Source organism: Haliotis asinina, chromosome 1 (assembly GCF_037392515.1).
Source record: "Haliotis asinina isolate JCU_RB_2024 chromosome 1, JCU_Hal_asi_v2, whole genome shotgun sequence".
NCBI lineage: Eukaryota > Metazoa > Mollusca > Gastropoda > Lepetellida > Haliotidae > Haliotis > Haliotis asinina.
This window is the reverse complement of record NC_090280.1, coordinates 96,403,462-96,428,158: the sequence shown is the minus strand read 5'-3', so window position 1 is coordinate 96,428,158 and position 24,697 is coordinate 96,403,462. Positions and strand designations below refer to the sequence as shown.

The 24,697-nt window shown below is 42.2% G+C and overlaps 1 protein-coding gene across 1 annotated transcript; it reads right to left on the bottom strand.

Annotated features, from left to right (window-relative positions):
• Positions 1–891: 891 nt before the first annotated feature.
• Positions 892–23,913, bottom strand: LOC137255892 (retinal-binding protein-like). The gene is made up of 14 exons (XM_067793477.1): positions 23,829–23,913; positions 20,506–20,602; positions 18,784–18,852; positions 17,706–17,775; positions 16,949–16,992; positions 16,258–16,320; positions 10,939–11,127; positions 10,609–10,684; positions 9,778–9,858; positions 8,678–8,761; positions 8,429–8,535; positions 7,637–7,776; positions 6,207–6,355; positions 892–2,928 (listed from the first exon to the last, which is right to left on the bottom strand). Exons 2-14 carry the CDS (start codon positions 20,518–20,520, stop codon positions 2,753–2,755), a joined length of 1,263 nt encoding a protein of 420 aa, XP_067649578.1. The 5' UTR covers positions 20,521–20,602; positions 23,829–23,913; the 3' UTR covers positions 892–2,752.
• Positions 23,914–24,697: the final 784 nt, after the last annotated feature.

The window sequence follows — 24,697 nt, the reverse complement described above, 5'->3', positions numbered from 1 at the left end:
TGCCAGATTGTCAAAAAGATAACTAAAATTAAAATTGTCAGTACCCATATTTTACCTCACCATTTCGAACTAGTTCCACCTGGACGCGGCTTTTGTACTACCTTCACTTAAACAGAGCTCGACAGTCCTTCATACCATCCAGTATTCGTGTTATCAATGCAACAAATGTTTTGGAATAGTCATCATGCACGCGACAACAACATATTTAGCATCTATGTCTTTATCATCAGTATCCATTTTGTATTTATTGTGTATATATTTGTAAAAGTTTTATATATTCATTTTTAGGTTGTTTTTGATACAAAAAAAAAATCCTCCTGGATACTAAAGTTACAGCTCAACTTTTTCCGCCTCAGGCATTTTCTCGGTTGTTGCCTGGGTAACCATTATGGTCCTGTGGACAATGTGCGTAAAAGGTTGAAACATTGTACCCATGTGGGGAATCGAACCCTGGGCTTCGAATGACGAGCGAACGCTTTCTCCACTTGACCCACTTGAGTCCAAAGATGAATTATAAAAAAAGAGGTGGTCCGGCAGATTTAAGCAAAAGCTCCTGTAGGTGATTTATGGGACAAATTGCAGAAACACTTCTTCAAATGAACATATTTCCACTAAATAATGTACTTGTCAAATTCAGCGTACAGTGTTAAATCCTATGACGTTTTATACGAGAAAATAAACTCAAGTGGCGTGACATACAAATAGGCTGTAAAATTCCCCTCGATGTTCAATATCAGAAAACAGAATAAGTTGGACAGTTCAGATAATACGACAACGGCAGTTCCATCAGAACCTCAAGTTATAATAGTATACTGTATCATGGTATACATGGTCAAACCTTTATCTTGACTTCAGCTTTTGCTGAGTAACGGACATTACAACAACACCAAATACCAATAACAGACATATTTATTTTCTTAACAACTTACAAAAGTTATCAGTTTGTTGTCCAATCTGTTCAACATTAGATCTGCACTTCGACACAGACACGTCTCTGCGAAATAATCTGAGGCATTCGTAATCAACTCGTGTTATTCCAGGACAAGTCGAATAATGTTCTTCGAAGTTACGGAAAGGGCCTTCTACGAAGGTGTCCTCTCGAAACACGATCGGCATTTCCCTTGCGCCTACGGAAACGGCCGATGTGAGCTGAATGTAGATGGGTCCTCAGATTATGGCGCAGGGAGGTATCGTAAGAGAAGGCAAGTTAAATGATTTTAATGATATTGTTGTGGAGGCAATGGCATCTGATTATATATTCCCAATAACACGCACGCCTAAAAACACCATGAACACATTTTCCCACACAAAATGGTCGCTCAGACTCTCAAACATCAGAACCAAACCATCGGGTCTCGAACAGATCCCCCTGAAACTAAATCTGGCCCTTAGTGTAGACCAACGGATGCATGGGTAACAACTCGCTTCTTTTCTTGATCTATAAGAATGACACGTGTACTTACGAATGTAAAAGAACGGGTCCCAGTTCACAAAAGGATCTCAGCACCAAGGAGACCGTAACTCCCATACGTTAACATACTACATACGACAGTCGTAGCACTAAGGAGATCGTAACTTCCATACGTTAACATACTACGTACGACAATCGTAGCGCTAAGGAGATCGTAACTTCCATACATTAACATACTACATACAACAGTCATAGCGCTAAGGAGATCGTAACTTCCATACGTTAACATACTACGTACGACAGTCGTAGCACTAAGGAGATCGTAACTTCCATACGTCAACATACTACGTACGACAGTCGTAGCGCTAAGGAGATCGTAACTTCCATACATTAACATACTACGTACGACAGTCGTAGCGCTAAGGAGATCGTAACTTCCATACATTAGCATACTACGTACGACAGTCGTAGTGCTAAGGAGATCGTAACTTCCATACATTAACATACTACGTACGACAGTCGTAGCACTAAGGAGATCGTAACTTCCATACTACGTGCGACAGTCGTAGCGCTAAGGAGATCGTAACTCCCATACGTTAACATACTATTCACGACTGTCGTAACGCCGACTGACCTGGACTCACTTGTACGAAGCGATCTTAGCGCTACAATGATTGTAACTCCCATTCTCCAACACAGGCTTAAGGTAGACGTGGTGATAAGATCGATCTGGGGTCTGCTCACTGGTTAGGGTGACAGTACGTTGTTCACAACATCAATCACCGGAGTGTCCGGTCGAATATTTTCCGACGCAGTAAATTACATGGGATATTGTTGTGTGCTGCTTTAAATGACAAACAAACACATAGAACAAAGTCATAACAAAGAATACATACAGTCAAGGTAGAAATAAAATTAAGTATCCATACAAGCACGGGGTATTATACTTACAGAGCCCTTAACATGAATAAACTAATATAGACGTTACATGATATCAGTGCTTTATTAGGTATGCTTATACTTATTGAGTATTGACACTGAGTAATATGTTTTCATTCATATCAGTTACATGAGGTTGTTTGGCTTTAAGGCGTCTTTGTCACTTTCGCGATTTAGTAATGACGATATCATACACTCGTAGATTGTGTCAGTTATGACGAGGTTGTCTCACCCTCCCCACAACCTTTGTCACACCCCCATACATCAGCGTGTTATGAAAGATCACGAGTTTGACTCTCCCCTCCTTCCCTCACCCGCTGACACGTGCGCATGGCCACAGTGGAAGCCAACGAGTCTTCTCTGTACCGTTCATGATACCCGATGTCTCTCATCACGTGATCTTTACATCCGGGTAGTGACGGTGGTGTCGCTGATGACGAGGTCGTTCCAACCCCCATCTCCAACGATCATGTGGTCAATCTCCGTTTTGATGTTGTCGTCTGCTTCCACTATCTCCACGGAGTACTGAATCTTCTTCCCTCGTGCCCAGCTGTACGAGTTGTCAAAACAAAGTTCGTCTGGAGTGAGAGAGGATAAGGCTCTTAGAATGGCATAACAACGATTTCATCAACATTCTTGCATCATCATCAGAAACTGACTCCTCATGTTGTAAACATTACAAGGAGAGTCCAGAGCAGATATCTGTGTAACCTGCTCATGTGTCCGCGTATCCTAATCAAATGAAACCTCGATGGCTAAATTTCAACTTAACTAATGTGTTCGTTTAATTTTTTGTGAAGCGGAACAGATGGCGTAGTATTATTAGAAGTTTTTCATTTGGTAGACAAGGAAATGAGTTGCAATCAAAGAACAACTCAGCTAAAATCGAATTCGAACTTTGGGTAGATGGAGTGTTAGATTCTGGTTGTGTTCAGGTACAGTCATATATGTATGTTGTGCAGGTGCAAATAAACCTATTGTCGATTTAAAAGTGTGAACAGATTCTATTCTCAGACTACTTCACACTAATTAATGTTTGTGTTAAAACCACTCACAGTGATAACACGTAATGTTAGTTATTCTAGAGATCATGTAATGATTCAAACAGAGAGAGTGAGTTTCGGATGGGGACTCAGAAATGCGTTGAACTCATGTGGGGAAACGACTCGAGTCTTTCTATGAGGCTACCCCACGGTCCCGGATTAAAAGAGAAAAAGGGAAGGAACCGCTTGTCGTCGACACATATTTTCCTCGTCTTTTCGTGTTTTTAATCAAGGTGCTCAAGTAATTAAATGTACTTCACAAGGGAAGTCCATTACATTACAGTTTATACAAAATGCTTACTTGTATCCGGTAGGTGTATATGGCGGAATGTTTAAAGGTCACATGCAACGTAAAACACAACTTTGCAGATTCTGGAACTTTTCGGTATGCACTTACCGAAACAAATCATAAAAAATGCCAATTCAACCTATAAAGTTGAAGAAAACGCGATGAAAAAAAAGCCCGCGAAATCCGAGTTCAAACGTTTCACTAAATTCCCCCCAGCGCTGGGGGGAAAACTGGTTTCAACACCTGTGCTGCGCTGCGTCCATAACGCATGCGCAGTGAATAGGTTCGCGGAGCTTGAAACAGTATGCATGCCCAGCATCTGAGGTCGTGAGCAGTAGTCTGATCTTGGTTGTATACACAAACAAGTAAATAATCTACTCGTTACGTAAAACATCTTGTTGATTGTGGTAAGCAGTCTCTGTCACAGAGAAAGCTCAGTGTCTGGTTTATTCACACCTATATGTCTGTCTGCCTGTCTACTAAAGACAACATGCAGTACACAGCTTCAATCATTGACCACGTGCATTTTGAACTTAACACCTATCAGACTATACGACATAAAGAAAATAAGTTGATTTGTGACTCGTGCACCCGAGTCCCGTGTCTGCCACATTATGTAATTAGGCACGTGTGATACACATGACATGTTTTTATGTCTGTGGGTTGCAAACAAGCTACATTCATTTTTTTTCGGATGACTGGATCTGACGGAAACTGGTGCAAACTCTTGTCAGTTTCAAGTCCTGCTTTGTACTTGGACGAATGACAGATTCCAGCCACGCAGTAGTTTACCATCTCTACTGACATGATTTTTTATTGGATTGAGCGCAAATTCAGAGAACATGTATTTTCCAAACCCAACATCTCTATATACATTCTTCATGGATAACGACTTCTTTTAGTGTATATGATTTTGTTTGACAACATTATATGAATCCATACTGAAACGACGCATCAAGTACACAAAAAGAAGTTGTTATCCATAAAGAATCTTACTTTCTTGTGACTGGCTATACTTCTAAAATGCCCACCAAACGGATCATCTTTCTGTACACACAATGAACCCTCAGCATATCAGCGAATGAAACAGCCAATCGGAAGCCGTCGTTACATTTGAGTGCATATCCACCCACTATGACTGGGGTCGGTCTCCCGAGGGCTTCGTTTCGGGGGAAGTAAGCCCAAGTACAAAATAGTGCACTTTTGAATCGCGATTGTACGCTTATAATTTTGTTTATTTGTCTTTTTACAAGCAGCAATGTATATTATATGTCATGAATAAGTGATACAAGTGTTTAAATTATGTTTGATTTTTTGGTTGCATGTGACCTTTAAGAAAAATGGAAAAGGAGACCTACCAGACAATGACGTGACGCTGACAAAAGAGGCGCAGTGGGTGGCGCAAAACGGACATCATAGAAAGATGCTGATGACAGAGCAGAGACGTGACGCAGAAAGAGTTGACAACATAGACAATGGTTTGAAGCAGACAACGGACTCAGTGACTTGGGGTCTCAAACAGACAGCAGAGACATTGATACGAAGCAGACGACAGTGGCAATGACATGGTACGAACAACGGAGGAAATGATATGGAGCAGACGACATAGACTATGATCTAAAGCTGACAACGGAGGACATGATCTAAAACGGGGACATGATTTGATACGACGACAGATTCAATGATCTGAGGACCTCAAACATACGCCAGAAGCAATCATTTAAAGCAGACAACGGACTTAATGATATGAGGATCACAAACAGACGACAGTGGCAATGATCTAAAGCAGACAACGGAGGAAAGATCTAAAGTAGACACAGAACGAATGATTTCAACAGAACCAATGATCTGAAGCAAACGACAGAGGAATGATTTGAACCAAACGACTGAGGCAATGCAATAGAGACAATGATTTCACACAGACGACGGGGGCAATGACAGTATGCTTGACGCTGACAACAGACATTAGCTAGATTCAGACGTCAGTGTAGGACCTACTGGTAGGTGCTGTCTCCCACCACCAAAGATGCAGGGATCTGCTCTATGAAATAATGCAGGACCTTTTGTCGGAACAGGCTGTATTTGTTATCGAATCGCAGAATGTCTGAAGTGGAAGGGTTAACACAGCTGTGGTTAGTTGGAGGTAAAGGGTTAACAGTGTCATGAGTGCCCAGTTGTGGCATACAGGTATAGAGATGTGGTTAATCGGAACATGCAGGAACAACTGTACAATGATAAGGTATAAAAGTGATCTTTTAGATATTATGTGATTCAATGTTGCTGACGCTACATAATGAAAGTATTTCAATCGCGTGATGTTTGCGGAAACTACTTGTAATATGTCTCACTGTTAAATAAATAGAACAAGGGCATTGTTAAATAACATGTTGATCATTTTCCGACCTGAAAATAGCTGACATTTAAACTCTTGTCTGAGTCACTCATGAACTTTGTCAGGTCGTGCGATGAAATGATATTTGACAAGTTAGTGTATCAGAATCAGTTAAGGTGAAGGTCAACGTACATGTTCCCGCCTCCTCGCACGTACAGCTTCCATCTTCTGGTACCATATGACTGTTAACACGTTCTAGAGGCACGATGGGAATCTTTGAACCCTCTTTCTGCAGGAACACTCCAAAACTGATGTCGAATCCTTCAGTTTTAAATTCCCACCTGGTAGACATTAAATAACGAAAGGTAAATGAAACCAGTACCAGCACGCACAATTCTTGCAGACAGATGATCTGCTTGCCCTTCCTCAAAGTCTTCAGGAAAGTCAGTACAATAGTTAAAGGCACGTTGTCACACATTATCGACAATATTTTGACCCATATTTTATATATTGGGGACATATGTACTTACTTTATCTTCCTGTTGGTGTAATAAGAGACTTATCATCCCTTACGAATTGCCTGAAATCGAATACTGAAACTTCGAGGCGAACAGTTTTCAAACAGATAAGACTTGCCATATAAGGAAATTGTAAACGATCGCCCCGTACATCGAAAACTGTCGCACGCGGTGTTGCCGATGGTTGCTGAACTGGTTTCAATGACACGTTGTGCGTTTGATAGTCGTAAAGAGCGCTCCAAGAGACATAGCTCTATGGGGGTCACTTGAAATAATATTCGGTTGGTAGAGGGCGCAAGAGTCGTTTTAATTCCATTAATTCATGCGAACTATTTAATTTAATGTTACATCTTAGTACTTTTTTGTGGAATAATTTATATTGTAGCTTCCACCGGGGCTGATAATAAGTATTATTGAGAGAAATGCTTAAGTAAGAGTATTTATAGAGAGGTGTGGTGTGACATTGTGTCTTTAAGCTACCCGTGAAGATCCGGCTTAGAATTGGTCTTCAGCAACCCATGCTTGTCGTAAGAGGCGACTAACGGGATTGGGTCTTCAGGCTCGCTGACACGTGCCATCGTACCCAAATTGCGCAGATCGCTGCTAATGCAGCTGGACTGTCTGTTCCAAACTCGATTCTTTACAGACCGCCACCATCTTGTTGGAATACTGCTGAGTGCGGCGTAAAACAAACAAACAAACAAACAAACACAACGACAACAACAACAACAACAACAAAAGCCAAACACAATCTGAAACGTCCCTAAGATGCTACTGCGTGTGAAAAAACTCAAATTGTTCAGGATCGAATCTAATTAGTAGGGCCAAAAACATATCTACAGAGCAATGTGTGGACATCACTGAATCATTATGTTCAAAATGAAATTAGGTTCATGTGCACTTAAACCAATCTACATGTACTTAAATTCTCATGATCACTCCTCAACAGCTTTGGTACAAAATGTTGCGACACTTCGTGATTGTGATTGTTTGTTGCAGGGTTTGCAAAATGTAAAGACGGTTCATGCGATCAGAGACCTGGCTGGTTTATTTCCATACTCGATATATAATACCCTGGATGACCGAGGATGGTCGTCCTCCTACCTGAGGATGCTGCCTGGAGTGTCCACCTCATACTTCAGGTTGATCTTGTCTCCCCGAGGTATTGTTGTGGTCTCCATGTTGTCAGTGTTAGTCAGGCTCTGCAGGTAGTAGGTCTCCGGTACATCTCCACCCGCGGGGATCTGCAGTGAGTAAGTGAGTTCACGGCGCTGCTTTGAACAATATTCATGTCATATGACGGCATGTGTGTTCCATCTGAGAGAAGCGCTATGTGTTGGGTAGGTCTTAGACTGACAGTGAGAATACCTTTAAGCCGCTTGCTGCAATATCCAGCAATATCACGACAAGGGACACCATGCACAGGCTTCACACATTGAATCCATGAATGAAATCGAAAATGTAACTTTGGTGTGTCGAGCAGATTTATCAATTGCTTGATAACTGAGTTAGTACCTCCACCAAAACGTCGCACTCATTGAAATAAAGAAGTTGACAGTCCATAAAAATTGCTTTTCTTTCGCATATACAACTTCTAAAAGTGCCTCTATACGGAGACTTAGGAGCTGATCACCGGATTGTCGGGTTTACATTAAATCATTTGTTTCCCTGAATCACCCTCATACCTCAAACCTGAACACTACTTGAAACCAATTTCAGTTTACTGTTCATTTGAAGTTGAACTACTAAAACTATCTTTCAAACATAAACACCCATTACATTTTCAACTGTTAAATCTGCGTCCACATTGTATTTACGTTTTCCACACATTTTGGTCCCGAAAATATTCTGAAGAGGGTGTTGGCAGCCTCTGAAAATCTAGCATTTTGTGCCTACCGAATCTGTGCAATAAACGTCGCCATCTTTGCCCGTCATAGCCCCACCAAGGAAGACCGGAAGTTGATCAGCGTCTATGTGTTCCAATAATACCCCAGCGAAGTTTCCTGAAAAAATGAGCAGTTTCAGATAATTGCACCACAAGGGAAGAACGTAATGCCGATAACCTGTTGTAATAAGACTAAAATAACCGAGTGTTCCCTAACTTCGTTTGACTAGTATATCTCCGCCAACTTAGTCGTCACTCACCTCCAAGCACGTGGATCTTGTTTTTCATGTCCTCGCTGATCAGCGGGCGGCAGAGCTTGTAGAGCAGTGGGAAGATCCGGGGAGCTGGCGGAAGATCAACAATGAGACAGGGCTATTCTGTTGGTTGGGCCAGATGGTCCCTGGTTGGGCTTACCGCCGCTTTTAACAATATTCAATGAGTGGGTGAGTGAGCAATATTCCTGTACACCGGAGGACATCGGAACTTGGCTTCACTCATTGTACCCATCTCGGAAATCGAACCCGTGCCTTGGGTATGACAAGCAAACGCTTTACCCACTAGGCTACCCCAGCGATATTCAGACGCATAAAGCTACACCCGCGTGTTAAAACATTAGCACGATCTGTGACCCAGTTCGAAAAAACGGGCGCCAGAGAAAAATACCTTACGTCACACGTTTGGGCTAACGTTGTGGATGTGGTGTTTACTCGTCGCCGAAGAATCGGGTTCGATTCCCGTATCGGAACAATTTTCCTACTCCGATGGACTATTGTTAAAAAAGGCTTCAAATTCAATTCTCTCACACGCAAATAATGCGTGGATTGGTCAAACCGACGTACATTGTTTCAAAGTACTTGTCGACAAATCGACCTGTCTCAAAGTACGACGAACCTCATGTAATTTCTAGGATCCCAATTATAGATGGGACGGGTAACACGGATACCCCGAACGGGTTGGTAATGAGTTGGACCCGGGTACCCGTCTCTGTTCACGGACCCGTTATTATCATGTGACTAATTAGATTAAACAATGTCATATGTTATTCTTTCGTGTTTAAAAGGTCGTATTGTGGTTAAGACATTGACATACCTCCAAATTATGGCCTCCGAGCTGAAGAAAAACTTGCCATTTCTTTCAATTTTGAAGTCAGGAATCAACATAACGGGTATCCAGGTAGAGTATTGAAATAGGAGTGGGGCACCCGGGTAGGAAATCTAAATGGTTCTTTGATATCACCACAGATCCACCCGCGTGACCCCAAAGTCTTGGGCGATCGCTCTATCAGCGCCATACCAATGAACACGTGACAAAATACCATGATGTAATAACATCCTTGAGTTGTGTGTTAATTGTAACTCACCGTTAACAACAAACATCCTCTTCATCATCTCGGGGTAGTTGTCCTCGAGGACTTTCACCAGGTAGAGATACATCTGTAGACCTGCAGGCATTCAAAGAAATAGGGTCAGTTCCACGTTCATCAATCGGCTAAGACAACCCCGGAATACATTCTGTAAAATCATTATGCATTTGCCACGACTAATGGTCTGAAAATAACATGAAAGTATACTCCTTTCCTCATCAGTTCAGAGATGGATATGATCCTGTCCCCGACATAAATGTACCCTCCCCACCCGTATCTCCATATATTGAATAGTTGATTCTGAACTCTTGAACTGTATGCTGACAAGGAAACCTGTGACAACCAAGTGAAATAAAAGGGAGGATCTGAATATTCCGATATTCTTCGATGTTCTTGTATGTCCGTGGTTAAAGGAATCGCTCGTCACGCCAAACGTATGGGTTCGATTTTCCACACGGGTACAATTTGTGAAACCTATTTCTGATATCACCCGCCGTGTTGTTTTTTGGAATGTTGCTAAAACCAGAGTAGAAGCTCACTCACTGGTACAATGGAATAGTGCTGAGCGAAACTAGGTGTTTGGACGTATTCATGTGGCCACCATTTGGTCATATATCAAAGGATTCGTGGGTTCTTTTAAGTGCACAGGGTTGTGTACTGTACACTAGGAGCTGTGACAACACTGAAAGAGTCTGCACACAAAGTTGACACCAATGTGTCACGGGTAGGCTCGATCCCGACACCTCAACCTCGCTGGATCACTAGCTTGGCGTTTTAGCCAGCTCGCCCAACGCGACCCATATTGTTGTATGGTTCTGCGGTACCTACCCGGCCGCCACATCATGCGGCTGCTGACGCCCTCCATGTCGAAAATGACGGTGATGCCGTCCACGCGCCGACCGAGCTGAAATTGATACCGGACCAAGCTGTTATCGAAAAGGTTGATAATATCTGCAGAACACTGCACACACTGACGGTTCCCACACATTTATTTTGTGTTGTTAGATTTGGTTCTATGATGTTCTCAGTTTGTAAAAAATAATGTAATTAATAAATATGCTTTTTAAAACTTAGATAATTTAAGTTTGGTTTCGTAGCAATATGGCTGACGGTGACCAACTCACGCTGAAAAACCCATCCACCCGACACCCGCTTTACCTTCTGTGACTGCGTCTCCCAGTCCTTGACAGTTCTCTCACACTGCAGGATCTTTGTTTTCTCCAGGTCGAGTTTCTTACAGGAGTACATGATGCCCTTCATGTCCAGGTGCCCGTATCTCTCCACCCGGACTGGCGACCCGTCCTTGTCGTACCCGCAGAACCCACCCGTCAGGTACTTCTGGAGAACCTACAGGAAATATGACCCACTAATATAGAGCATTCACCTAAACACATTTTAATGGCATACCTGAGTTGAAATCTTGTTATCGCGAAGTACCCACTTTACTTTACCATTTAAGTGCTAATTCGTCTAAAGCGAACTCAGACGAGAAATACAGTGTGAGTCGACAAGTAGTGCATGCTTTTCTGATTTACTGTGTAATGCCGCACTCAGCAATAGTCAAGTTATCTGACGGAAATAAAATCAAGTTTGGTTCAGTCAATCAAGTGATTACCATTATGAGCACGGCAGCTGGGATACGATGACATTAGGCAGTCAAGTTAGCGAAAAAGATAAAAAAAATAAATACCCCCCCCCCCCCCCCCCCCCAAACAAAAACATCCGTTATCGGCCTCAGTTCTGGGTGTTCCCCCGTTGGCGTTGGTATTCCTAATCTAATTATGACACATCTTGGCATGCACTCGACCAAATTGTACAGGTGATGCTCCCAAAGCTAGCAGAAAGATGATATGAAGCTTTTTAATCACTCAAAACCCCGCAATGCCTACTGCAAAACTGGTCCCAGAGGAATAGTCCTGAATTAGCCTCCTTCTGTCACGGACGCCCATAGTATTGTGGGTATATTCTGTCTCGTTGTAATCTTTTGAGAGATATTGTATGCATGTTCAAGACGGACCTGTGAGGTTTTTTAAACATCTGAACTGTAGCTGGGCGTTTAGTTTTGCAACTAGGGCATTTATGTCAACACAAACAATGTCAGTTTAGGGTTAGTCTCCATTCGTCTACATCTCAACTCGCCCACATCTCTACTCGGTGAAAATTACAACTTAGTGAAAATAAAATGGAGAGGAGATTCGATTATCTAATTCTCGCAACTCACTTCTCTGCTTTCATTTCTTTAACTCACTGTAACCCTATAAAATGGTAGTTTGGGAAGTAACGATAATCACAATGGCTAACCTACGGAAAGCAGACTTGCTGCCTCTCTTCCCCTTGTCTCAGTGGATCAGGTCCACGATGCCTGGATGGAAGTCCTGAACCAGTCTCCAGACGTTGATAGTATCAACCATTTCAACGACTACATGACGTCTACTTGGGTAGATTATGACACACGATTCCCGCCTCGCATGTGTAATCAACATGGACCCAGAACTAACAATCATTTCGAGGGATTCCACAACGGATTCAAGAAGATGGTTAAAAAACATCACCCCAACATTTATGAATTTGTGATCGCCCTAAAGAAACTCGAGACATTAAACAGATTGGCCAGGGGACAGATCTGACATGGCGCAGCTGTCCGCCCCAGATACAGAGTTTACAGAAAGTTGGACTGCTGTCTGGACAGGCTTCGTCGTCAGCTAGCTACTGGAAGGAGAACAGCGCTTCAGTTCCTCGACGCGGCTGGGCAGCTTATCAAGTTATATTAATAATGAACATCAACTAATAACTTTCACGCAGCTGGGATAGTGTGTGAAAATGTGTTGGAAATCTATTAGACTGTATGTAAGACTAGAATCATTGTGTTTAAACTCATATGCATGTTTGTATTTAAATGTAAAAATGATAATGAATGAATGATGGAGGAATAAAAAATTCGTAGAACCAAACTGACTATTTTCTTTGAAATGGGAGAGTCCACTTTCAAATCACGGGGATGACACATGCTGATGGATATGTATAGTCACTAGCCAACAGACCATAACATGTTGCTTTAAGACTGTGGACGAAATGAGGTGTGGGCGAATATCTGACGGAAATAAAATCAAGTTTGGTTCAGTCAATCAAGTGATTACCATTATGAGCACGGCAGCTGGGATACGATGACATTAGGCAGTCAAGTTTCTTTGAAATGGGAGAGTCCACTTTCAAATCACGGGGATGACACATGCTGATGGATATGTATAGTCACTAGCCAACAGACCATAACATGTTGCTTTAAGACTGTGGACGAAATGAGGTGTGGTGACAGACCTGTGAGGTTTTTTAAACATCTGAACTGTAGCTGGGCGTTTAGTTTTGCAACTAGGGCATTTATGTCAACACAAACAATGTCAGTTTAGGGTTAGTCTCCATTCGTCTACATCTCAACTCGCCCACATCTCTGCTCGCCCACATCTCTACTCGGTGAAAATTACAACTTAGTGAAAATAAAATGGAGAGGAGATTCGATTATCTAATTCTCGCAACTCACTTCTCTGCTTTCATTTCTTTAACTCACTGTAACCCTATAAAATGGTAGTTTGGGAAGTAACGATAATCACAATGGCTAACCTACGGAAAGCAGACTTGCTGCCTCTCTTCCCCTTGTCTCAGTGGATCAGGTCCACGATGCCTGGATGGAAGTCCTGAACCAGTCTCCAGACGTTGATAGTATCAACCATTTCAACGACTACATGACGTCTACTTGGGTAGATTATGACACACGATTCCCGCCTCGCATGTGTAATCAACATGGACCCAGAACTAACAATCATTTCGAGGGATTCCACAACGGATTCAAGAAGATGGTTAAAAAACATCACCCCAACATTTATGAATTTGTGATCGCCCTAAAGAAACTCGAGACATTAAACAGATTGGCCAGGGGACAGATCTGACATGGCGCAGCTGTCCGCCCCAGATACAGAGTTTACAGAAAGTTGGACTGCTGTCTGGACAGGCTTCGTCGTCAGCTAGCTACTGGAAGGAGAACAGCGCTTCAGTTCCTCGACGCGGCTGGGCAGCTTATCAAGTTATATTAATAATGAACATCAACTAATAACTTTCACGCAGCTGGGATAGTGTGTGAAAATGTGTTGGAAATCTATTAGACTGTATGTAAGACTAGAATCATTGTGTTTAAACTCATATGCATGTTTGTATTTAAATGTAAAAATGATAATGAATGAATGATGGAGGAATAAAAAATTCGTAGAACCAAACTGACTATTTTCTTTGAAATGGGAGAGTCCACTTTCAAATCACGGGGATGACACATGCTGATGGATATGTATAGTCACTAGCCAACAGACCATAACATGTTGCTTTAAGACTGTGGACGAAATGAGGTGTGGGCGAATAGAGAACATGCCGTCAGTTTGTGGCAGGTGTGCTACTAGTCACGACAGCAGGTTGACACGTGTTATAACAAGTTCCAGTCACACAACAAGACGTTAGATATGATGGTTTCCGTCACCTAAAGCTGGTCACAATCCAGAATTCAATCAAACATCAACACTGGCGCGCTATAATAAACGTCTTTACCATGGGGGATGCAAGCAAAAGAAATTCATGATCGATGTGATATGCAAAGTGAGGGGTTAGAATGTTCCTGACTAATTCGGTTTGTCAGGATTTCAGGTGCCACCCAACCGGAAACCACAACCGCTGTAGAAAGAAGACTTTTTTCTGACCGCCGAATATAAGAATCTGAATATTCTACGGAATTCCAGATATCAGTTGGAACTGTTGAAACCATGAGCATCTTGGTATGTCCAACGTATCTTCAAGATGGCTACATAGAAACATCAGAGCTCATGATCAGGGATCAGAGCACTGAAAGTTGTCGAGAGCTGCAATGTCTCTATACTGCTGATGAAGCCTGATGTCTCTCTTGTAGAGTGACAGGTGATGAAACATGGATCCACCACTGGAACCCAGAAACTAAATTGGATTCCATGCTAAATTGGATTCCATGCAATGGAAACACCCTCCGACCATGTTTCGCGCTCAACCATCCACTTGTAAGGTAATGACCACCATATTTGGGATACATGAGGCATATTAATGAAGATTATATGCAGCTAAGAACTACAATCAGTGGACAGTATAATGCTAATTTAATGAAGGATTTGCGAAAACCTATTCGCAAGAAACGCCGTGGGGTGTGAACACGTGGTGTTCTACTTTTGCATCCTGTTCACTAGTCGAGACCTGCACAGGCCTAAATACGTGAATAGTTAAATCACCCACCCTACAGCCCAGGGACAAGATTTTCGAAGTCATCTTAGCTCTGAGATAGTCGTAAGTGGGGGTTAGAGGGTTAAAAAACTGCCGATTTCAATAAAAGTGGTATCAAACACTTGAAGGACAAATAGAATATGTGTAGTGATGTGAATGGAGATTGTATAGAAAAATAAAAGTGCAAAATCATATATTGAAGTTGCAAAATATATTGAAGGCCCCTCGTTACACACATATTGCAGATGTGTCGTTTTGACACCTTTATCCCGAAACAGAGAAATCCTAGTTTATAAGAATAAAATTAATCAAAAAGAAGCCTGGGAAACATGTCTTAAAGCCGAGGCAATCTAGTCTTGCCCAATCGTTACGGACTTGTATTCTTTATATATTTTTAAACCTCTCTGTGGAACAGGAGACGGAGAAGTGTTAATTTATAACCTGGACCCACTTGCACAAAGCGATATTAGCGCTATGACTATCTTAAGCCTATATTGAAGAGTGGGAGTTGCAATCATTGTAACACTAAGATTGCTTTGTGCAAGTGGGCCCTGAACAGTTTGTTTAAACTGCAGATAGTTCCCATATATACCCTTATCACGTTGCTTGGTAGTTAGTACCCCTAAGGTATGTTGTGAAAACAGCATTTTGATATGCATCTGCAGTTCATTATTAACTGGTTGAAAATCACAATTCGTTTCAGATATAACTTCCGTTGCGTGAGGTTTGACGTTTTACATTTCCCACCCAAACCTTTGGGTCATTAACATTAACTGAACACGATGCGTGCAGTAGATCCCATTATAACGAGTGACTGCATTGACTGGTTGATTCCTGGCGTGATGTTGGGGATTAATCTTCTCCTTGATCAATGTGGGGAAAGCGTAACACTCTCAGTAAGTCGCCCCGGATTACTCCAATTAGTCCAAATGCAATGCCACTTACTGTCGTATGAATGAGTGAGTGAGAGTATTTTTATGCCGCATTTACCAATATTCAATCACAGTGGGGGGACGCCAGAAATGGGTTTCACACATTTACCCATACAGGAAATCGAACCCGTGAGGAGTGAAGGCTTTAACCTTCAACCTACTCTATCGCTTATGAACTGCTTCAACAGACTGTTGGTTATAAAACGATACGTAATACACTCCAGTACATGTTTTGGGATCAGTCTTTTGATGGCTGTCTCACCTCTGGCGGAGTGTAGTTCTTAACAAGGTCATCTATCTTCATCTTTTCTCGGTAGGCCATGCTCTGAAGAATAAGATACAGAGTTGGATCGTGTTCAAGCCTAAAGTGAGTGGGTGAGTTGGGTTATACTCCGGTTAGGTTCAGTGAGTGAGTATGGTTTTGCGCCGCTTTTAGCAATATTCCAGCAATATCACAGCGGGTGTCTCCAGAAATGGGGTTCACACATCGTACCCATGTGGGGACTCGAACCCGGGTCTTTAGTGTGACAAGCCAGCGCTTTAACAACGAGGCTACTCCACCGCTCTCGGTAACGTTGACGAAACAGGTCTAAATTGCAACATGCACAATGGAAATTTTCTTACTCGCTGAATGGTTATTGACAATATCTTGATTAATGTTTATGGTATTAGATAATGTACTCGCGAATGGATAAGTGTATGATACCAATTAATGCGGTACGTAAATATAAGGATACATTCGTTTATGCCACAATCTATGACGAGTGCCACATTGAGGGATCATGAATATGTAGGGACGTATGTTTCGGATTTACGATTTCATCAAAATATAGCAAACTCATTGATGACACGAAACTTTATTTCTTCAGTATAAGTCTGTGCATTAGTATTTTGGCAACGTCAACTGTTCCGTGAGGGGAATGATTGGGGAAGGGTCATTTACATATACTCACCGTTCTAAACATGTGTTCGGCTTTGGCAACATCAAACTGCCGAGCTGTAGAGATAAGCAAAGGTGTAATGAGTACTGTGTTGGACCGAACGTCACTACATACAAGACGTGTGAATGAATGAATGTTGTTTAACGCCGTGTTGAGCAATGTTAACACTTATAACACGGCTTGACGACTTTGTCTAAGAGGGAAGCTCTGAGTGTCGTACTCCGTTGACGTGTATAACGTAGATGAAATCAACGAGCAGCGAGCAGCGAGGGTATTGATAGAGCAAGGGTCATAATCAGGGATCGAATATGAAACCGAAATCAACATGGTGTCCAGGCACCCCTTGGCTCCTGAGCCATCACTCTCTATGTAATATGACATGACATAACATGATAATACAGCCCTACCCATACAGAGCAAATACTACCGTGACTATCACCCCTATCTCAGACACTACTACTACTGCTACTGCTGCGACTACTACTGCTACTACTGCTGCTGCTGCTGCTGCTGCTACTACTACTACTACTACTACTGCTGCTGCTACTACTGCTGCTGCTGCTACTACTACTACTGCTGCTGCTGCTACTACTACTACTGCTACTACTACTGCTGCTGCTGCTGCTACTACTACTACTGCTACTGCTGCTGCTGCTACTACTACTACTGCTGCTACTACTACTACAATAGTGATAATGATATGCCTATGATGAAACATTAAACTCTTGTATAGACATACTAGTATCTTTTCACGGACACGTCAACCTACCTTTCAGCCATTTAGTCAGCGAGTAGTCATCATGTTTGTCAGTCAGCAAGTCCTGGATCTGAGCCTTAAACTAGAACAAGATACCAAAAATGTGAACGATATAAGAACGTTGACTGAAAATATACCTGACGCCTGCACAACATAAGTAAATCTGACAGTTACAACACAGACCCTGGTGACACACATTCATCTGTACAAAGGGCGTTCACTTCACCATTACTACCACCAACATTGTCGACATCATAGACGTTTATCCGGACGGCCTTTCTAATTTTATTTTATTTTGTGTTTTTAATTATTGCCATGTATATAAAATATTAAAAGGTTAAAAATGGAATGAGGTTGCGGATCATGGAGTCATGGAGTAAAGTCGTTGCGAACATGGTGTGAAGTTAAATATGAAAAAATCAAACTAAAAATACAAATAAAAATATAAAAAACAATTATATACATGTATCACGCAGACCAGTTAATAACATTTGGCTTAATATTGAGGGAAGACACTCGGATTTGACTGCATACAGATTTCTCTGCATCAACAGAGCATAGTTAGTTTTAGATGAGTGTCATTATAAAAAATGTGTTCCCGATAAGGCTCGTAAACAATTAAATTGTTCCCATTCCTGTCCCTTGTCATACATCCCGCACCATTCAGGGTGTCCTGAAAGCGGCACCAGTCTCTAATTTAAACCATTACCCATTGTGTTCCAAACGCATATTCCAGAAATTCTTGAGTGACTGAGTGAATATGGGTGTTCGCCACATTTAGCAATTATCCCAGCAATATCACGTCACCGGATGTGTACTTCCCATGCTGGAAGGGATTCGAACCTGTGTCTTCGGCGTTACCAGCGGACGCTTTAACCACTAGGCTACCCCTATTGCCAAACCCCCTGGAATTTGAAACCTTTTCCTTGTTAACGAGACCACTACCTGGTGGGTGCGTTCCTTAACACCTGACACCCAGTGCCAGAATAACCTCAGATATTGTGATATTGTTATCGTTCACATTAAAAAGCATCTTGCATATACTTCGCCTGTGATATTTACCAAGAAGCATAACCTCTTTCCCCCTTACCTTCTGCAACGCCGGGTCCTTTTCCCCGTCGTCTCGGACACAGGATCCATTGTGATGGGGTAGTGTATACTGTGGATCCATAAAACAACGACTTACACAATATCAGCTACAAAACCATCAATGTCACAATACACTCACACTTGACCAGCGCTGTGGGCGTGTGCGTTCGCCTTCGCTTCAGTGTAATAACAGCAACTTGTGCACCAGTACTACAACTCCGGTGACAGTGACTGTCTACTGCTGTTACTGTTGCAGCTATAGGAAACTGACTTATACCTAACATGTCGCTGTAATCAGATTGACTTAACAGTGGCGTACTGTAGTCTAGACTAGCACCAGTCTCCTCGTAAAATATGACAGTTAAACAATTCATATTTTATTTTAGTCTTTCCAGAAAAGAATGTTACATGCACCCACGACTGCATATATCAGAATCGGCGCCCAAACAAAACATAGCAAATCAACAAGAAGGCTTACACTGGTGTTTTGGGGCGAATGCGAACTGACTGTATATAGTGTATAAGTACTAGTATACGCGAATGTAGTGTGTATGCTTGATTATAACAAAGTCTACTCATCTGTCGCGTGCATAGCATTTGCGCTGCGTGACGGGAAGGATAAATCTGTCACATGACCAGTTATCCACTTAGCTCGAAGCATGATGTGGGGATTTCACGGATGACCTTGACTCTACTTACACAGATCCATCGATTGACAGGTGATCGGTATATCAGGGGTAATATATAACAGACACTGTCTCTGGAGAGAAGTGGAGAGGGTTGGAGGGAATCCGTAGTGGGTAAATGTTATACGTATGATTAAACATGTCTTATATTTGGGATTACATATTCTCTGTGACGTACCAATTCTCGTGCTGTTGAAGATTCAGCCCATCTCAGGATTCGAGCCCACACTCTAAGAGTCAGGCACCTATGCGCCAGCACACAGAGTTGGCGATTTAACCCACTCCGCCACCACAAGGACAGTCGAACAACTGGTAGTCTAGATGGTTTTAACGCATTTTAACGAATTCATCGACGCGCATCACTTTTAGATTGTGAAATGATCTCTCACTGAGCCAGATGTGTTACACTAGTAGCAATTTGGGCAGTCGTACATGCGCTAGACACTCGTTAGAATGGTCACGCAAAACATGCATGTCGTAAGAGGTGACTAACTGAGTCGGGTTAGCAGGCTCGCTGACTTGGCTGATACATGTCATCGTATCCCAACTGTGTATATCGATGCTTAAGATGTTGATGATTGGATGTTTTCTTTGACTGACACTCTAGAAGTTGAGCACATGAAGAATTAAGATACTTTTTATGGATATACAACTTCTACATACGGTATAGGCGATATTTCGACATAGTTTTTAATATGGTTTCCAAGCAACGGTATTAACAACGACATAAGAATCTATGGCGAAACGTCGACAATACAGGAAAAAGAAGTTGTATATCCATAAAAAATATCCTCATGTTTTATGATAATCTGATCCGGCCAGAGTCGATTATTTTCTGACTGCCGCCATATAGCTTAATAAATTACTGAATGCGGCGTTACACAACCGAACAAACACTCGTATATGCACGCGAATACAATGGTTACGTGAGTGAATGACAAAGGATGTTAAACCCTATGGCCACACCTTTCAGTACACACGTAAGTAAACCTGTATCAGTGTTAAGACATTTATGGGTTCATGACAAAACATCTTACTTTCTTGCGGTGCATCTTTTAGTACCGCGATGTTGTGAGGAGTACAGTCGTGAGCCACGCAGTCGCTGCTGATGCCGTTGGTCGTTCATGCAGAGCACTGAAGCCGAAAGAAAGACTGAGTGAGTGAGTGAGTAAGTTTGGTTTTGCTCCTCTTTTAGCATTATTCACGCAATATCACAACGGGGAACACCTGCAATAGGTGACACACTCATTTTCGTTGAGACCTCAGTGGCTATGTGGGTTTGATGGCTGATCATTTATTCCCATTTCAATGAAACCGGTAGCGACTGTGGGGCTTAACGTGTGTGAAAGAGTTAGATCAAATGCCGCGCGGTATTTAACCACATGATCAACGGAATGCACGCAGTCATTTTTGAGTAGCCTCTCAGCTGACAAGAAATTTTCAACTTCAAAGTCTCTGGTGTAGATACGTCTAAATCATTAATTTATTCAAAGCAAATGTGTTAAATTATGTAAATAGCTATTATGTACTGCATGTGTATGGGGTAAACAATGGGTTACCTTTTCCAGCATCGTTGTCTTGGACTTTCCAGTGTCCGTTTCCCCTGTTTCATAAAATCATCCAGGTTGTGTGGCATAGACATAAACAACACCCCCTTTAACTGTTGAAAACACAGACTAGCTGACGCCTGTTGGCCTGTATTCACTCCCCACAGGTTACTCACCTCGGTAACGCTTAAATTATGACACTGGGTATATTTAGCTGCAGAGTCCTATCTTAAAAACGGCATATTTCATATAATAAATGAATGATGTTGTCATTAGTCCGCTGTTGACAATATTTTATTATATTTCATTTCGGAAACACCAGATATAGGCAACACGCTATTTACTCTTCTAGGGATTCAAACCTTGCCTTCAGTGGAATGAGCCAACACTTTAACCGTAAGGCCACCCTTCGCCAACCGCTGAACAGAGCTGATGATAGCAGTTGGTAGTGAGTGAGTTTAGTTTCACGCCGCTTGTATCAATATTCCAGCAATATTACGACCCTGGACACTAGAAATGTGCTTAAGACATTCTATCCAAGTGGAGGATCGAACCCGGGTTCGGAATCAAACAAGCGGGGGGTTTAACCAGTTGGCTACCCCACCGCCTCGCGATTTTAAAGCAACTTCTTTCAGTCATTTGCCCTATATTCGCCATTCACCGTAAACGACATTTCTCAGTTGCGGAAATACCCGATCCGTCACGAATGACTTCACATTTCTCAAAATGATATTGTCTCCTTTCAAGAGTCCTCTGACGGAAGGTCGCCAGTCATTGCTATTTATACCCGATTAAACCTAATCACAACAGCGTCAGAGGTAGACCGGCTATTCTCTTCACGCTTGGTCAGTTATACAAGAAGCCACTCCTTAGTGGACATTCAGACGATTATAGTCTGGTGTCATAAATTCACACTTGTCAGATCAGGTTTTACGTAGAATGTCCTTCAAGCAGAGATTACCTCGAAGGTGAAGGCTACCGGTGTTGTTGTCTCGCGAACATGCTTTCAAGGATTGTGGGTGGGTGGGATGGCCTTGTGGTTATTTAAAACTTTCGGATTAAAAATCCGAGTTAAATTCCCCTTATGTGTAAAATGTGTGTAGTCCATTTTGGTGTTCCCAGTTGTGAACTTGTTGTAATGCTGTAAAAGCGGCGTAAACTTATAATCACTCACAAAGATCGGTGACACATCGTTAGCAATGTCCGCGTGACGTTAAGTCACATCTTCAGATCAAGGTGACAGGTAATCAAGTGACTAATAATCACTTCCGATCTTAGAATACCATGTCTTAATCGTTCAAAAATATCAAGTGATGTAAATAATGTTTTTCTGAGGTGACATTGTTATGTAGTAATTACATAAGTGCTTGAATGTGTGTGGATGTGTCGCTCCCACTTGACCAGTACATGCCGTCACTATCTTATATTAACCCACCATATGTATTTATTTCAAATGGGTATAACGTAATATACAAACTAGTATAATAGTATACATACATAGGTCATTATCAACCAACCAGTGCATAATATCCCATAATTCGGTCATTAAAAAATGTCCTTAAGCTATTCGCTGCTGGCTTCAGTTGGTTCATGATGTTCTTCCACATAGAAGCTATCACTATCAAACAATTCTTTTTGTGTCTGTCATTCCAATTTTAACAATATTCCAGCAACACCACAAGGGACACTAGAAATTGGGCTTCATACCTTGAGCCAATGTGGAGAATCGAACCCTGGTCTTTTGAGTGACGAGTGACCGCTTTAACGACTAGACTACTACAACGACTCTTCCCAATCGGGACACGTGAAGGTCCGGGGTAGAATAATCCTTCAGCACCTCATGCTTGCCATAAAAAGGCGAATATGCGTATGAGGCTACTAATGGGATCGGACGGTCAGGCTCGCTGACTTGGTTGACACATGTCATCGATTCCCACTTGTGTAGATCGATGCTCATGCTGTTGATGACTGTATTGTCTGGTCCAGATCGCCGGAATGGCTGGAATATTGCTGAGTGCGGCGTAAAAGTAAACTCACTCACTCACTTTCCAATCGTAGCCGCAAGGATGTATAGTGCCCTTTAGAGGATGGGTTCTACTTACTTCCTCTTCGTACAGATTCGCAAGAAAGTTGTATGGATTAATTTCACCTGTAATTTCTAACCACGCGGGTACAAGCTATGAAATATTATGCAGTTCTGTAATAAACCCCACATCGAAAGTCGTTCTTGCAATAAGCAATATATGACAGCACCATTAATCGATGTAAAGAAGAAAACATACAACAGCTTACCCTAATGAAACCTTATAGTGTGAAAGGTTAAATAGTAGATTCTTTAATGTTGGTCGTGCACCAAGCAGCATGACATTACCAGTCACTGATGTAAGAAGAACCTGAGCCCTGAGAAGAATGCATGGGTGGCGCTAAGAAGGTTAACAGTCTAACGCAGGCAGTAAAATTGTTGTTTAATTTTGTAATGTTGGGGAGTGGAATCTGAATATTGCACTTCTGCAGGCATGTAGGCTTGTAGGTATGCAGGCGAGTGAGCTGTCTTCACTGATCCGGACAAATACCGGTGTTAGTCTACGGAGATGAAATGTCACCGATAAACATGGATACCCCTCTCAGACACAGCATAGAGACACCTTGTTTAAGTCTTACAGTGCTAAGCGACGTGCAGGGATACAAGGATCACCTTGTGTTTTGGCACGTCGCTGTCGGGGTTCGAACACATGACAACTGATAATTAATGCATATATTATGTGGTAACTGAAATAGGTCACACCCTCACATGCAGAATACAGACAACTTACCTCCGTCCCGTACTCAGCCAGTTCACTGACCCACGGCTACTTTGCAAGGGTCAGTCAATACGATCCGCGTTCCGATTGTCATGCTATGTTGGGTTTTGACAATACTCCGAGGGGAAAGGTCAGACTGTTTTTGCCGGTTCGCATTCCTAGTTTTAGTACACACCGAGGGGCACTCGCAGTTGGAAAACGGACTTGTTGATAAGTGCCTGTCAAAAAGCTATTGTCTCACTTTCATTCAACTGACTGAAAAAAGACAATATCCAAGGCCATTTACCAAATATGTACCCTTAAAGTGCCCCTATGTTTTAAACTGTATAATTTGATCGAATTTTGCTTTTGTTAGTTTGGTTAATTGAATGACTGGTTTAACCCTTGTGTAATAAATTCCAAGGGGTAGCAGGAAGGATGTGCTTCACATATTCTTTGCGTTGGGATTCGAGTTTTCTCGAATGGCTTTAACCACATTGGTAACAAGGCGGTAAGGTAGCCTTGTGGTTAAAGTGTTCGCTCGTCACGCCTAAGATCCGGGTTCGATTCCTTACATGGGTACAAAGTGTGAAGCCCATATCTGGCGTCCCCTGCCTTGATATTGCTGGAATATTGCTAAAAGCGGCGTGAAACCATACTCACTCACATTGGTAACGCAAAGCTCCCCTGAATTCAACGCTTGTTGTTAGGGAAAGTCGCCACAACCTGACTCGCACATACCCTTCTTGGGTCTCATCACCAAATTTAAATTGTGCTCTGTGTATCTCTGTGGTCGACGACAGTGGTCAACGCTCTTATCGGTTTCAAAAACGGCGGTGAGAAAACGATAACGTGAGACTAGTAACCATCGCTACCTCTTCCCTTCTTATCGCAGTATCATC

What these genes read in the sequence shown, in the direction of transcription:
- LOC137255892 (XM_067793477.1), bottom strand. An exon ending in AGGACCCGGCGTTGCAGAAG is followed by an intron (nt 17,776 to 18,783) that starts GTAAGGGGGAAA and finishes ATCTTGTTCTAG; the next exon opens with TTTAAGGCTCAGATCCAGGA. An exon ending in CCGCATGATGTGGCGGCCGG is followed by an intron (nt 9,859 to 10,608) that starts GTAGGTACCGCA and finishes GAATGCCTGCAG; the next exon opens with GTCTACAGATGTATCTCTAC.